This window comes from Numida meleagris, chromosome 1 (genome assembly GCF_002078875.1).
Source record: "Numida meleagris isolate 19003 breed g44 Domestic line chromosome 1, NumMel1.0, whole genome shotgun sequence".
NCBI classification, from domain to species: Eukaryota; Metazoa; Chordata; class Aves; order Galliformes; family Numididae; genus Numida; species Numida meleagris.
The window spans coordinates 191,339,107-191,354,732 of NC_034409.1; the positions used below are offsets into that span (position 1 = coordinate 191,339,107).

Here is a 15,626-nt window from a genome sequence, read left to right on the forward strand (position 1 = left end):
TCATTGGGCCAGCGGTTGCGCTAGGCAGAGTTGCTGCCCCGTGGCTTAATGCAGGGTTAGTGTCCAGTGCTGAAAATTTTGCCAAGTAAAAAGAGGGAACAGCTCTCACACACCAAGGATCACAAGGAAATCTTCACGTCCTCTGCTACGCTCAGAGCACACCACCTCTTTCTTTCACACTTACAGCAAAGCTCAAACTTACAAGGGGCTGGATACGTACTTCTCTCCAATAAATACTGTTTTAATGCTTAATCTCGAACGTCTCCTCCAGCAGTTCTGTCGGAATGCAGCTATCTGTGGGAGTACTTTTAACTGTGCAACAACTTGAGGATCGAGGCATTCCTAGCAAATTTTTGCTTCGCAAAAGCCACCACAGCAACGAGGTGTTCTTTGAGCTTTGTAGTTTTCAGAAAACAAGTGTAAGCGATCACACCAACTACATCCACTTTCAATAGAAGCTGCTTTCCTATATAACCACTGAAAGCTGAACAATTGGTTTGCTCCTTTCCTTGTAAGCAGAGGTTATCCATCTCCTTTTGTTCCCTTTGCAAAGGAGTTTAACTCATTAGAAGTTACACATTGGTTGGGAAGTTGAACACCTGAAGCAATACCATACAGCTTCTGCAACTCACTTCTCATAGATACTACAAGTTAGTCTGCATTCTTACACTGGCAAACCACTCAAGCCATGGGGAGATATATGTAAATGACATAACATGCACAGAATATAAATTAAGCCATAACATTTTTATGCAGTATTATGGGATCAGAATAGCACTTAAAAAGGAGTAGAGATGGAAGATAAGGTTAGCTGTTAGATGTAGCAAAACTTTTGTCCTGTAGCAAACACAATGCATGGTTACTGTAATTCGACAGAATATCCTAAGGAATAGGAATTTTTCAATAGTTTTGACGAAAAATTAGATCTGTCACATAAGCAGTGGTAATTCATTTTGATATAAGACTATCCATCAGCATTAAGAATTATTGTTTAATCATAAGCCTAAAGCATCTACAGAAGAAGCAATATATTAGGATCACATAGATGTGGTATGAATTTAAACACTACAGGTTCTACAAATGAACATTGTAAAGGCAGGGATGAAATTTAGCTCTAGTTGCCAACACCTTTATTTAGGTATTTACATATTTACTTGGCATCAAAGCTTCCACTAAAGACAGTGTCATTATATGAGTGATTCAGCTGGCCAAGTATACTGCACCACAAACAGTCAAAGAACGAGAGATGAAAAAGCAGAACTAAATGAATTACTTTTATTGAATTGTTTTCTTTTGTACACTCAGTACTGGTTTCCCTCCTCCGCCTCAGCCAGGAGTGACCTTGGCTACTCGCAGGGTACAGCTCTACGAGTGAACTCAAGCATGGCTGGGTCAGTTCCCAGACACCATAATGCAACTGTCTGTGCTAGAGAATTGTTAGAGAGGTCTGTGGCATGAGCCTGGCCTCTTCCAACTAGCACTTTCCCCCAGCAGCTCGCGGGCAGAGTCCTGCAGTCAGAGGAGCCCATGCCCAATAGGATATTTGTATGCAGTCACCTTTTGGAGGCTGAGATGAACAGACAGGCCATTCCACACTGCTTGGCTTCAGCACACACAACTGTTCCCTGATTTACAGACACCAACACAGCCTCTGCAGCTTCTCTTTGGCTCTTAGGTAAAAATAAGGGAAGTAATTTGGGGTGAAGGGCTTCTAACAACTATTTTTGCAGATGCAGAGTTTCACTGGAAACACAGTTCAGAAATAAATGCATATATTTAAATCAAGACCCATTTAGAACATAAAACACTTGGGAATCACACTTCCCCATAAGAAGAGAAAATGTCGTATGGCAGAACCCGATAAAATAACACAGCATCAAAATGAGCCTCCAAAAACCAACTGCTTATTCCTCAATACAGCAACAGTCCGATCTCTCCTACCTGTTTTATGAGAAGCAAAATGCTGAAGCAATTGCTTAAGAATAACCTTGGCAATTTTAGATTGACTGATAAATAGTTCTCTACTGTTTAAAAATCTTACCCAGTTTCTATTGAGTTCATTGACAATATGCCCTTTGAGTTGAAGTGCAGCAGAAACGAGGGCTGAGAACAGCGTGTTGTATCTCAAAGAACTTGCTGTAAAGTACAACTCAGTCTTGGCACCAGTATGAACAAGGACTTTATTTAAATAGTTATTCAGAAATCCCCATTCTTGTCCAAGCCAAGTTGGGATCTCAGCACGTATGTGAAATGAACAGTGCTCCCCTAATTCAGTGTGCATGGGGTTCGAAGAGGAAATAGATCTCAACAACAGAAATTGCAGGGTATGAAGTAAAGCACTGAACACAGGATGGTGAAACAAGGGACCTGACAATCAGCTGAATGTCTGGAAGCATCCAAAGGGAACAGCTGATCTGGATCAAAATAACGTCTAGAAACAACACTTAGGTTCTCAAATGCTAACAGATTTCATTTCAATGGCCGCTTTGACAGCTGTCTTTCAGCTTCTTGTAAAATATCACTGATGATTCAACGTTGTTAAAACCTAACTAAAGTGCCCCCTCCCACCCCCATATCTTCATAGCAGAGCTGTAAAAGAATTTCTACTTTGACAAAACGACCCATTGACAGCAGAGCTTCTAACTGGTTAGTAACAGTGGTGTTTTCAATCAAGCATAATGCCTCAAGTGAAACCAGCACTTTTGTGTTAAATTCAATACTCCTTTATGGATTAAGTCTGTATTTGTGATAAATTACTTCCACAGAGTGAAACCTGTTAATAAATAAAACCGTTTTCAGGAGAAGTACTCTCTGGCCCTTTCTAACAAAAAGGCATTTCTGTACACCTACTCTCTCTCTGTGTCAGTATGTTTCTCATTCAGTCACATGCAGAGACAGAACGCCGGTGTTCTTGGCACATTTCAACTACATTTAAAATTCTGCTTCTCTTCCCATTTGCTGCTTTTATTCTGTAGTAGAACAGATGTTAAGAGGCTTGTGATTCCACACCATTCTGTTCTTGTTTTTCCACCACAAAGTGATAAAGCTGTCTATGTTCCTTTACATCTCCCAGCTGCTGTAAAACAGCCCAGCATTATGAATACTGAAATGGAGACAAAACAGAAGAGAAACATGCTGGGTCACACACGGTGACCTGTGATGTGAGGTTCTAACATAAGGAAAAAAAAAAAGTCATGCAAGCACTATCACTGCAGATAGCATTCAAAGGCTTCTTCTCCCCAGTCACAGATGAACCCAGCTGGAATTTAGGATTGCCCTGCAGCACGGCTGCCAAGTATGCAGGCTGAGTTCCCCTTCATGAACACCAGAAACAGCACGAAAATTGATGTCTATGGTGTTTATTATGATTGAAGACAGACTCTTTTACCACATTAAGTGGTATATGAGAAATGTCAGTTCAGAGCTGGAAATCCCTCTAGCAGTCTTGGTGTGACATCCTGATGTTCTGGTCAAACAGTGGCACACTTTGTCCATCATGAAGCAGCTACAATTTATAGCAAATACTGAGACTCAATGCAGTTTTACCATTTTTCAGTTTAGAAAGAATAGCAGAATAGGATACTTTGATTCAAGAACAAGGGAAGAGTCAACTTCAGCAAAGTGGAAGGAATGGATGCCATCCAGAGGGACCTGGACAGGCTTGAAACATGGGCCTGTGTGAACCAAATGGGGTTCAACAAGGCCAAGTGCAAGGTGCTGCACTTGGGCCCAAGCAATCCCAGATATGTGTATGGACTGGGAGAAGAACTCATTGAGATCAGCCCTGTGGAGAAGGACTTGAGGGTTTTGGTGGATGAAAAGCTGGACATGAGCCAGCAGTGTGCACTTGCCATCAGTATCCTGGGCTGCATCAACAGAGAGGTGGTAGCAGACAGGGAGGGGACTGTCCCCCTCTGCTCTGCACTCATGAGGCCCCATCTGGACTACTGCATCCAGGTCTGTGGTCCCCAACACAAGAAGGATGTGGAGCTGTTGGGAGTGGGTCCAGAGGAGGGCCATGAAGATGATCCAAGGGCTGGAGCGCCACTCCCAAGAAGAAAGGTAGAGTTAGGCTTATTCAGCCTGGAGAAGAGAAGACTTCAAAGAGACTTCAGTGTGGCCTTCCAGTACACGAGAGCTTATAAACAGGTGGGAAACTGATTTTTTACACAGTCTGATGCAGATGGGACAAGGAAGAATGGTTTTAAACTAGAATAGGGGAGATCTAGGTTAGATGTTTGGAAGAAATTCTTTACTCAGAGGGTGGTGAGGCCCTGGCACTGCTGCCCAGAAAGGCTGTGGGTACCAACCCCTGGAAGTGCTCAAGGCCAGGCTGAGGCAGCCTGATCTGGTGGGGGGCAACCAGCCCACAGCAGGGGTTAAAACTTGATGATCTCCAAGGTCCCTTTCAAACCAAGTCATTCTGCGATTCAAATGCTTACACGCACTTTCATCTTCTCTCTGGCCTTCAGAAATTCCTTCCACCAAAATATTTTAAACTGAGACAAAAATGAACGGTTACTCAAAACTCTCAACCGCCTACGTGTGGCTATTTGGAAAGTGTTCAGAAGCTTCCATGGCTATCTGTTTTGCTGCTTATATTTCACACATATTAGCGAAGCTGAACTAGGTCTCCAAGTAACTGAAAAACCCTAAGCTGTACCTTGCGCACGTAACAGCTTCACTGGCATCAAGAATACATTTAGCATATGGTTGTCTGCTTTCTGACAATGTTTATCTAAACACATATGCATGCCAGTTTTAAATGTAACATTTGTTTATTGCAAATCTCTTACCGCTGAGAAGACTGGGAAAGTCAGCCTCCCCAGAGATGGGAGCTACAGCAAACAGGAATTTGTGAAATCCACTTCTAGAGACCCTACTGCCAAGTCTGAATCGTCTTAAAACATCTTTCCTCAGAAGGAACGAGATTACTAGCTGCATAACTGAAAATGTAAAGGAAGTTTTTTGTTTTCTGTATTTTGTTATTGCAGGAAAAAACAGACAGCCATGAAGTCCGCTGATACACCAAGGTCCCATTGTTTTTTCATCCCTGCAGCACTTCCCAAATACAAAAGCAGTTAGGTTGTTGGGTGATACATGCCAAACAAGAATTGAAAGCCAATTCCAACTCATGAAAGAATGCTCTCCCAATTCCTCTAAAAACCTGGCCATTTCTGTTCCATACAAATATTATTAATAAAGAACAAAAAACACACTAATATACCATTAAGTCATTTGAAAGTAGGACCACATAAGACACTTTCTGTAAGTAACCAAAAAGGCACGATGACTTTAAGGCCAGAGGGGGATCACAAAAACCTCACAGAGTTATTGAGTACACTCTAATTTCACGCTCTTACAACAAATAATATTTTCCTGTAAATATAAACCTCAATTTTGTTGAGCTGTTAAAAGTTTCACACGCACAGCATTTGGATTGTACTACTTGGTTTATTACTATTTGGATATTGGCTGTCTTTATAAGAAAAGATCAAATTAATTTTTACACCTACCTGTAAGACATAAATATGCAGCTAAATATCGCTTCTCAAGGCCATCTTTATAGGTCCGAATGGCACCATAGATTGGAGGTAGAATGAAAATCAGGTTACTCACTGTGTTCCCTGTAGGATAGAAGCAAAAGCAGAGATTCAGAATTGGGTGCTATGCACTTTAAATGTACAAAGCTGCTTCAACAGTTTTCATCCAGGAAGCTGCATCTTTTTGAAACTGTCTTCTGCTTATACATAACACGCAGTTAAACTTTAGTGCAACGTGGTTAACCATTTGAAGAGTAAGAATGTTTTCACTCTTTTGTCATTTTCCATTGTAATAAAATACTCAATTAACTGAAAAGGTCGGCTTAGATGATGCTGGGGTTGCCTTGATTGTATGGAACATGAATTAAAACCCAACTCCTTAAAGACATAAAATCCCCTAATAGTTCAAGCTAGGTATTCTAAGAGCTGATTGTTTTCTCTTCTGCCTTTGCAATTCTCCCCCCTGCACTCCCTTCTGATACCTTAAGGTCACTGAGTGACTCATTCGTAAATTAACAAGTTCAATCTTCACTATTAGTACATGATCACTGCATCGCAAATCACAACACGATCAAAGGTTGCACGAGGGGTCGAAAAGGAAGAGCAAAGAGTTGAGAGCAAGAGGGTATGAAAAGGAATAGCAAAAAAGTTAGAAGCCACTAACGATCAGCGTGACAGGCAACTGTCAAAGCTTATCAAAAGCTGGAGCTTCAGCAAGACATCGCTGCTCTCCATCCCTCCTGCTGAAGCTGGGATGCAGCACAAAGGAATGACGCATGTGCTGCAGAGATCAGAGACAGCACGAACAAGCACAGAGCCCAGCTCTCATACCAGGGGGCAGGACGGCCTTTCCAGCGCTGGGGAAGATGAAGAAAACTTTCCTCTTGTTTTTTTTTTTTTTTTTTCATGACTACTCTGCCATCCTGATTTAGACGCGTTTTCAAACCGTTCTGGCCATTGCAAACGTGCAGCGAAATGGTGAGAAGTACACGTGAAGCAAAAGGAAATAGCACATTTCTCAGCAGAGGGGATTCGGATTCAGCCTTTGAGCCCAACCACAAATCAAAGTTTTAATAAAGGTTTTAGAAGGGGAATGAGATGACATGCAACATGGGCAAGAGCAGAGAGAGAAGGCGGCAGAACCTTGCTCACATAAATTAAGCTGGGAATTTTCACGTGCCATCAGTTAAATACACATAGACCAAATGTAAAGTCTGACAACGATCTCAACGACAAGCACAATGTAGGAAGACAACAAGAGGCCAAAAATGTAATTTATGTTATTTCTGTCCTTCGTCTTCAGCAGAAGACCCACGTCTGAACCACTCCTTGCATTCAAGCATCTATCATTCAGATCTACTCTCCAAGATCTGTACCAAAGAACAGTGGCAACTACCAAACTAAGATCACAAAACCCCCAAGTATTACAGAACACACATGAACAAAATTCCCATACAAACTCTTCTTGACCACATTAAAAACCACATCTGAAAGCCTGCCGAAATAGACACATCACAGAAGCCCAGCTGAAATCACAACAGCTCTGCAAATACACACAAGTTTGCGCCGATATAAAAAGCCTTTTGGATGCCTTCTATCTCTGGGGAACCATTAACCTATCACCACGTTCCTGCAGCGATGCAGGAGACCAGGTTTGGAAGAAACCCGCTGGAAATGCAGCATTGTGTGGCACACCACCATCGCCATTAGCCACAAATCAGGCAGAGATGTCATCTAACCTCAAAAAGTGGAGCAAAGGCTGCATAGTCTGGATAGCAAATCCTCTGCTTTCCGAAGGAGTTGTCAAATACATCCATCTTACAGAGATACTATTAGGCTTTATGTAAATATCGTTCTTAAAGGTCACTTCATTATGAAATTGTCAAAAACCTGGCAAAAATTCAAATATGAAAGTGCTGAACAAAAGAAATACCAGGTTGTTTATCCATAGATGGGAAGGCACGTGACCTTCAAAGCCATCTGCAGTAGGACAACAAACCGCTAATGGATACAGGAAGACAGAAAAGAGATTCTTCCGCAGGAAAACAAAGGCTTCAGTGCTTCCTGTAAAGTTATAATTATGTGAAATTATTGAAAATTTATGAGCATTTAATCTAAGACCGTCTTGCTGGGATAGGAAATGCCGCAGACTTAATGTAGCTGTAAATTCCTGACGCTCCTCTTGGGCAGTTTTTGGCCCATATTATTCAGCACATTTATAACATGGATTAAGCAAGCCTATTTGGGAAACACTTATTGAAAATTGTGCTGTTTTCTGTTTAAATAAAGGGAATAGAAGCAGGGGAGCAATGGAGTTCTGTAGCACGCTGCTAGCAAAATTACTTATTTCAAGAACAAAGCCAAGGCATTTATTCAACCTACTGTCCCCAGGAGTGTGGATTTCATAGAAGTTGAGTTTGTTTTTTCAGGATTATCCTCATATAGAATAGCTCATCAATTCATTAAAAAGGATTTTTTACTAATTCCCTCAAAAACAGCAGTGGGATACACACAGAAATTAGCAAACAACCCCAAGAAAGAAAAAGATGACGAGTAACGGCAGCCCCATTGCTCTGAAGGTAATTAACAAAGGACTGAAACAAGGTTTAAAGGAAACAGATACTGAAGTTGAAAATGGGAAGTTAAACTGTATATATATTTTTTCACCTGATATCTTTAAAAAAAACAATTAAAAATGCCCAACTCGAACAAACCAAAACACGGGAATGCAGTAAACTTCCTTGGAAAAAAATCAAGAAAACGAAGAACCTGCAACTACAGCCATGACACAAAGCATACAAAATAATTAAGGAGATCATTAGTTATGCCTACAAGAAATTCAGGAGTTAAGTGACTGCACGTGGACAGACACTGGGTTTAATCCTGTACAACATTCTTCATTCCCAATACTGGATTCCTAAAGAATCAGTCCAGGGAATTTCCTAATATTTCTTTAGTGACTGAAGACAGCTTCTCAGCGTTTTATCTTCAGCGTGTCCGTCCACAGAAAGGAGGACTAGGTTATCACAAGAAGAAATGAATGGATTCGTGGACCAAAATAACAGAAGCAGGGTTAAATAGGATGGCCAAGAACACGACCTTCAACACGCATCCTCATTCCAAACACAGGATGAATCTATCTGAAGAGGCAGAAAAGTGAATTAAGACGGTATGGTCAGTACCATAAGTTATCTCTGGAAGGAAGGCACCAGAACTCCAAAATTTACATGCAGTATAGGCAGGGAAATAATAATGTCTTCATGCAAGCCAACAGTGAAATGCAGTGTTCTGTATTTATCAATAAAAGAAAAGGAAAAGCACATCGGATATGGAGAAGCATCATTTAGATGAGAAGGGCAAGTGGGAACCTACAACAAGAGAAGGGACAATAATGGTTCAGCTCACCCAGCCTAATAAAACAAAGGCCAGAGGGAATAAAACCAGGCTCTGCAAACACACCGTGGGTAAATGCCATGGATAAAAGGGAGCTATTTGAAATAACTGACATAGAACTGGATAGCACTGACAAATGAATAAATAGATATAAACTAACCTTAAATAAATGCATACTCGAAGGTAGAAAATAGCTTTCAAATGAGGAGGAATCATTTATAAATTGCTTTCCAATAGTAATGGGCTGCCTGCTGCTTCAGGGTGAAGCTTGGTCAGCTCCAACACAGTGGCCTATGACCATGAAGATTACATATGGTACCAGGTCAAGGAGGAGTTTAATTTCTAACCATGTTAATTGGCAGACTGGATAACCAACCTTGCCAATTTTCCTAAGAGTTTTCCAAGACTACTCTAACACAAACCATTGTTTCAGAGTACAATTTTACTCATTGAGAGAACTCCAGACTGTACCAAAGTGAAATCAGATCATCATTTCAACAAGCCTTTGTCTACAGGAAGGACGGTTCTATCGGTGTTTCACCACATCTGCATCCTGTCGTACAATTATAGCAGCAAAACTGACAAGCCTTTTTTTTTCCCATGCACGTACAGCCATCTTCAGACCTTTAAAAATATACTTCGTATCATAAATGCATGAAGATCTAGATGGAGACCGAAAACACATGGCTTATGGTTTACACCAAAACTGTAAACAAAACTTCAAGAGGAAATAGCATTTACAGGTAAACGTGGGCACAACATACTAACTACTCTTATCTGAAGAGCTTGGTATAGCTAAGGAACACAAATGTGAAGGACCCTACTTTCAGAAGCTTACAGTTTTCCCCTAGAGGTAGTCACTTCTACGTTAGAGTTATTTCTACAACAAATGTGGATGGGAAGTTACAAGGATAAACCATGCAAAGTTGCAAAGACGTCAAGCCTGGTCAGAAAAAGTACTTTGCAGGATGCAGGAACATCAGGAGCACAGCACAAAGAGAAAATAGGAACGTTTTCAGTGAAGGAGGATAAGTGGTGTTTAAAAGAATCAGCAAAAATGATTATCTTCTGCTTTTGGCTAGGTGACCTACACGGTTTACAGTGCTAAGAGATCCTTTCTCCTGTGTTTGTACACAGAATAAGTTAAGATTTACCAACTGTAAAGGACCTTTTCAAATGTTGAGACGTCCTGCTTCCTGCTCTCCATCTGGCTGTCTCACATACAAAGGAAGACTTGACTTCAGTATGGTTTCTACAAGACTCACACCAACAAGAAAAATAACTGTTACCTTCAGATAGGAAAGAACAACGTGGTTTTTTTCCAGCTTAAGATGCCAACTATATGTTAAAAGCACGTAAGAATCATGATATTCCTTACAGGCTTTCAACCTCCCCTTAACAACAACTGCAGCTCTCTATGAAACAAAAGAAAGTGGCAGCTATGTTCTCAAACATATACACCTAAGCTCCTACAAAGTCAACGTGTCTCATGTCATTAGAAAACAACTACAAGACTTTGAGGCAAAAATAATCTATTCCATTGCGTGCATATCACGCTGCACAGCACAATTTTAGTGCAGCACCTGGATCACGGAGCTGTTCCTTTTTTTCCCATTAATGGATGAAAAAACAAAAATATTTTTAAAACCAAAGCCTGTCAGATGGCCCCGTGACACACTCAGAACTTGAATCATCCTTTTAGCTGCTTTCAGACACAAGGAGTTCTATCTCACAGCTTTTGTTTTTGGAAGCATCTCAAGTAGCTCTGGTGCAAACCGTGGGTCTTAATTAGCGGGTTGAGCAGACATAAAGAAATGAGGAAGCAACACACTGTTCAAGAGCACAAGCACCTATCATGGAAATATTCTCTCCTTAAGAAAGGCTCCTCATGGAAGGATTTCTAGAGATACAAAACCAAAGACAAACACAGAGATTAACAGCCTAAGAATGGCGTAAAAAGAGTAGTCCCAGCAGCACCGGGTGAGGTGAGACAGTAAGCCACAAAAAGGTGCTTGGAATTCAGATTTGAACTGCAGGAGCAGGCAGCCTAACAGCTTAAACACAATGGAGGACTCTAGAATATCTCCTTAGCAGGAACTCAGTCAAATCTAATATAGGAGTCCTTGCTAAGACAGAAGTACTTCACAGCTCACCTATCACAGCACTGTAAGCATCAGCAGAGGAAGTAATTTGAAGAAAATCCAGCAAGTTTCCGTACAGTACGTGCTATATATTATCAGACAATAATTACTAAGTCAGAGCCCAGAAGAGGTTTGCATCACTGACTTTCCAAAATCCAGCATTTCATAATTGCTGAGAAAACCCACCTACACAGTATCAGCTGGTTTGGCTACTACCTTCAATCTCAAGCTGCTTTCACTTAAGTTAGCACCAGGAGGGCTGCCTAGCAATTAGATTTCGACTTCCACCAGCCATTTTTAATATCTTCCACTTCAAAGTCCACAATAACTGCACTTCAGAGCATCAGGAAATGAAAACTCCTGTCTCCGTTTGATATTTCAGAAGGACCTTGAGGGGAGAAAAGCGAGTCATCCTGACGGGAATTCTGCCAGTAGGTGATTACTGAGCTCCCTACTTGCTAATGTGCACGAAAGATCGATGTCAGCTTCCTGTTATTCAGAGAAACACAACCCAGTTACTCCAGGCTGGAGCACCAGACCAACACTGACCTTAAGAAAAAATACAGAAGGTATTTTTTAAATGACAAATCTGACTCTTCCCTCTTGTAATTCCTCAGGTCTCCTTCCCATATCCTAAGGAAGCCTCGATGTCCTTTGCATAGACATTAACTGAAGTTACTACTTTTAGCAATTCAGCTGCAACTTACATTAGTCATCACAGTTCAAATAACAACATGGGAAAAATAAGGAAACAAACAGCAAAGTGACTGCTGTAATGTATAAGCTGTGTGTGAAAACTTACTCAGGAACCACGAAAATTGGTCCAGATGCAATACAAACTAAGGGGTTATTAGAGGGATTGATTTCCCTGAGTTGTTCCTTTTTTTTTTTAATTTAGAAATCTAAAGACCAGACTTTTATAATCATAAGAATTATAACATTTGAAGGTTGATAGAACACCACAGGAAACTGCAATAGATTAAGCACATTACAAAGGAATATCGTATTAACCCTGCTCTGCATAGGTTTTGGCAAAAACGAGATGTACCTTAGCATGCTATTATGGGAAAATCTGAGAGGGACAAGTCAGAGGGGGTTCAGATAAGAACAACCAGGAGTACTGCAAAGGAAAATAGGTGGCCAGCTAGGAGGTTTTGTCCTGGAAGACAGCATCCCACATCTGTGCTTTGACATCTTTTGGCTGCTTCTGCCTTGCGATGCCTCCACTTCTCTGGATCCTTAAATATACACTGGTATCCCTCCAACAAAACGGCACAGGTAAACCACTCCAGTGATTCAGTGGATCAGGGAGGGGTAATGAGGTAATTTTAGGAAAAAAAAAAAAAGATTAATTATTAACAACACAATTTGATTTTTATCTCCGGTGCTCTTTTACGAGCAGTTCCAACATGCTGCATCAAGCAAGCAGAGCTGACTTACAGCCTTACACACTTCATATTCCAGCCACAGAACTCATTCCCTTGGCATTCCGTGTACCCATTCAGCCAGCATTTCTGTAGATGTTTCTACTCCGATTACAGTATTTCGTGACACGTTTGTGCTCTTCAAAACAACCAAAGTGTAGAAGGTAATTAGAAAAGAAAGCTCTCAATGCTGCTGACTAACAGAGCACGTGTGAGAAAGCTCAGTTCGAACCTGTACAGCGTGGGTGTATTTTCTAATGCACAAGCCTCTCCTTGGTATGCTTCTTACAAAAGCACTTGTTATTAAACTGCTTCTGAATTGCTCTGGGTTACAATTAAGCTATCCTCTTCCTGACTCTCACCTCTCTGAAAATCGCTTTGCTACTGCGTAACAAAGACACTAGAAAATTAGAACCTAACAGGAGACTGTACCAGCACTGACTTTGCTTCTTAGGTACGTTACGCTAAAAATAACATAAGTGCATGAAAGCTAACACTACACAAATGCAGCTTTTAAAATAACTCCATACATTTCTTCATGAGGAACCGATAGCAGCGCGACTGCCGAAATAACGCAGATTTCAACTTAGATGGTGAAACATTCATTGCTGGACTAAGAAGTTTTTTGCTTCTCCCTCTCAAAATCTAAAGCATATTCATTGCCTATTGAGTTTCTATTACTGCAATGTCTGAACCACCCCAGTCTTCTGTGTATTTATCCTTAATACCCCTGCAAGAGGTCACGGAACCAGGCCAAACGCCAGTAAACCATTGACAACAGTGTTCAGCCTAATGGAGTTCTCCACCTGGAATTGTTAAATATCATAAAATGAAGGAAAAGCATCTGACAGCCCTGAACATAGATCTGTGGTTCTTCTGAGGGTGTGAGTTGAGCGCGTGAAGGACAAGGGATGCTCTCAGCATCTCTTCTGTATGGGACGGAACCAGCTGTGGAAAGAGCATCTGCCCAGGACATCCATGTGATATCTTATATTGGGATACCAGAGCAGAGATAGTCCTTCTGCCACCTCAAGGGCGCTTCCCCCAAGGATAGAAGGGAGACAGATATGCAGCAGGGCTCCTTGGGCTGTCCTCCTTTCTCTGTAGTAATCAGGAAGATTATGGGGTTAAGAAACAGAGTTGAGGAAGGTCTACCCTGAGCTGGATTTCCAGATCCCATTGGCCTCTGGGATTTTGTTCTCTCTTCCACCTGCCTGTAATCTCAATACCTGGGAAGAAAAACCTTCTGAGGTGGCAGGCCAAGCAACAGCTAAATCAAAAAAGCTGTGTTCCTCACTACTGAAGGCCAGTTTTGCTAATTATCTTCCTATGGCTTTAATCATGCCTATCACATCTAGGCCAGCCCACAGTGCAAGGTATTCCGAAGCATTAATAAATATTTTTGGGGTTTTGAAGGGAGTATTACACTAAACATAATGGTATTTGAGAAAGTAACAAAAGTACCAGAATATATCTTTGACCTTTTTTTTTTTTTTTTGAGTTTGCAAGAAACCTGAACAAACAGGACAGTGAACACCTCCTTTCCACTATATTTTATTTCCAATCCAAGACATCTGCAACTAACTAGACTACATTTCCATTACAATTAGCTGGTACGCCATCTTTGAACATTGCTTTCCTGGAACCGGGGAAGCCTCGTGGAAAAGAAAGCATCATTTCCCTGATAAATGTGCACCTAAGTCACAACCAGAGCAATTAGTTGGAAGTACACCTGGAAGGATTTTGCAAATAAATTTGAAGTTAAAACAGTTAACGCAGGCACACGATTTGAAATATCTATCTAGAAAGCACACCGAAAGCAAGCGCCTACAGCTGGAAAATGCAATCAAAGTATAAAGAGATTAGGCTGAGATGATGTAAAGTTTGAATATTACATGTGATAAGCTCATTGCTGAAGGGCAGATTTGCTGCTATTACAGCCTTTACTGAGAAACAAAACGTATTTGAAATGTTATTTTGAGACAAGCTGATGTCAGACTGCAAAGAAGCAATCAAGAAGGGCAAGCTTACTCTTGAGCCAACGTTAAAACTGAAGTGATTATGATGATGTTTGGTACAGGGATCATCCATTTAATTTAATTTTCATCATACTTAACTCCTTCTTGTTCACCTTTCCTCTTCTATGCTGGGGTCAGTGTACTGGCTTCACGTTCAGTGTCTGCACCTCAGGCTCCCTGAAGCAGAAAGCATAGCTTCTGGTAACTGATGTTGAGCTAGCAGAGGACATCCAGCTCAGCATCCTCCATCCTCACCCCAGATGCAGTGCCTTGAGGCACAGTACCCTATGGCTATGGTCTTTCCAAGGCACTGTGCAGCGCAGTGTGAGAGCTCAGTATTGGGGCAGCCCAACACGCTCACTGAAAGGTGAGTGGCAGAAAATAAGATGGATCAGCACTCTTTTAAAGATATCTGCAGCTTTAACTGTAGAAGGCTTTCTTCCAAATCCAAATCCTCTTGCTTTCTTCCCTTCCTGACTTTCACTATGGATTTCTCACGGGTGTCCAGAATGATAAAAGTCTGCCAAAAGTCTCTCCTACTGATGATTCATCCCACCCCTGGATGATAGGAAAATGAAAGGGAAGTGTGATAAACGTAAAAACAGAGCGCACTGAGATGATGAACCAGTAGTGACCACAGCCTGAATCAGACACAAATCAGCCACCACAATACCGGTTGGTGACTTTTCCCCTCTTGTCAGTAAACTTGTAGAAACCCCCATCCATAATTAACTGCCATTTTTTTCTTGCAGCACCATCTTAAATTAGGAACTGTATGGCTGCCAACAAAATGAGATTAAAAAAAAAAACAAAAAAACCCCTCCTATCTGATCTCTGAAATGACTGATTCTTCTTGCTCCTCTTGTTCACTCCTCAACACCCAACTTTATTTCTTCCAGGTAGGCATTCCTCTTCGAGGTGTGTCACCTCTAAAGTCTTCCTAACAGTTTCTAATTAAGGTGACAACCTCCAGCAAGGACTTCTGTACCTCATTCACTATCCCAACACTTAAAGGCTGTGTCTCCTCCTGGTCTGCTACTTCTAACTCCAACTCTGCTCTTTAGTCACTGTGCATCTGTCATTTCGACACAGCTTGCATGTTCTCAC

At 41.3% G+C, this 15,626-nt stretch overlaps 1 protein-coding gene across 1 annotated transcript in view; it reads right to left on the reverse strand.

The window, feature by feature from the left end:
• ACER3 (alkaline ceramidase 3) overlaps positions 1–15,626 on the reverse strand; it is a 60,429-nt gene that overhangs the window by 35,195 nt on the left and 9,608 nt on the right. Inside the window, exon 2 of the mRNA XM_021383287.1 lies at positions 5,517–5,627. Within this exon, the coding sequence (XP_021238962.1) occupies positions 5,517–5,627 (111 nt within the window). The remainder of the gene's footprint in view (positions 1–5,516; positions 5,628–15,626) is intronic.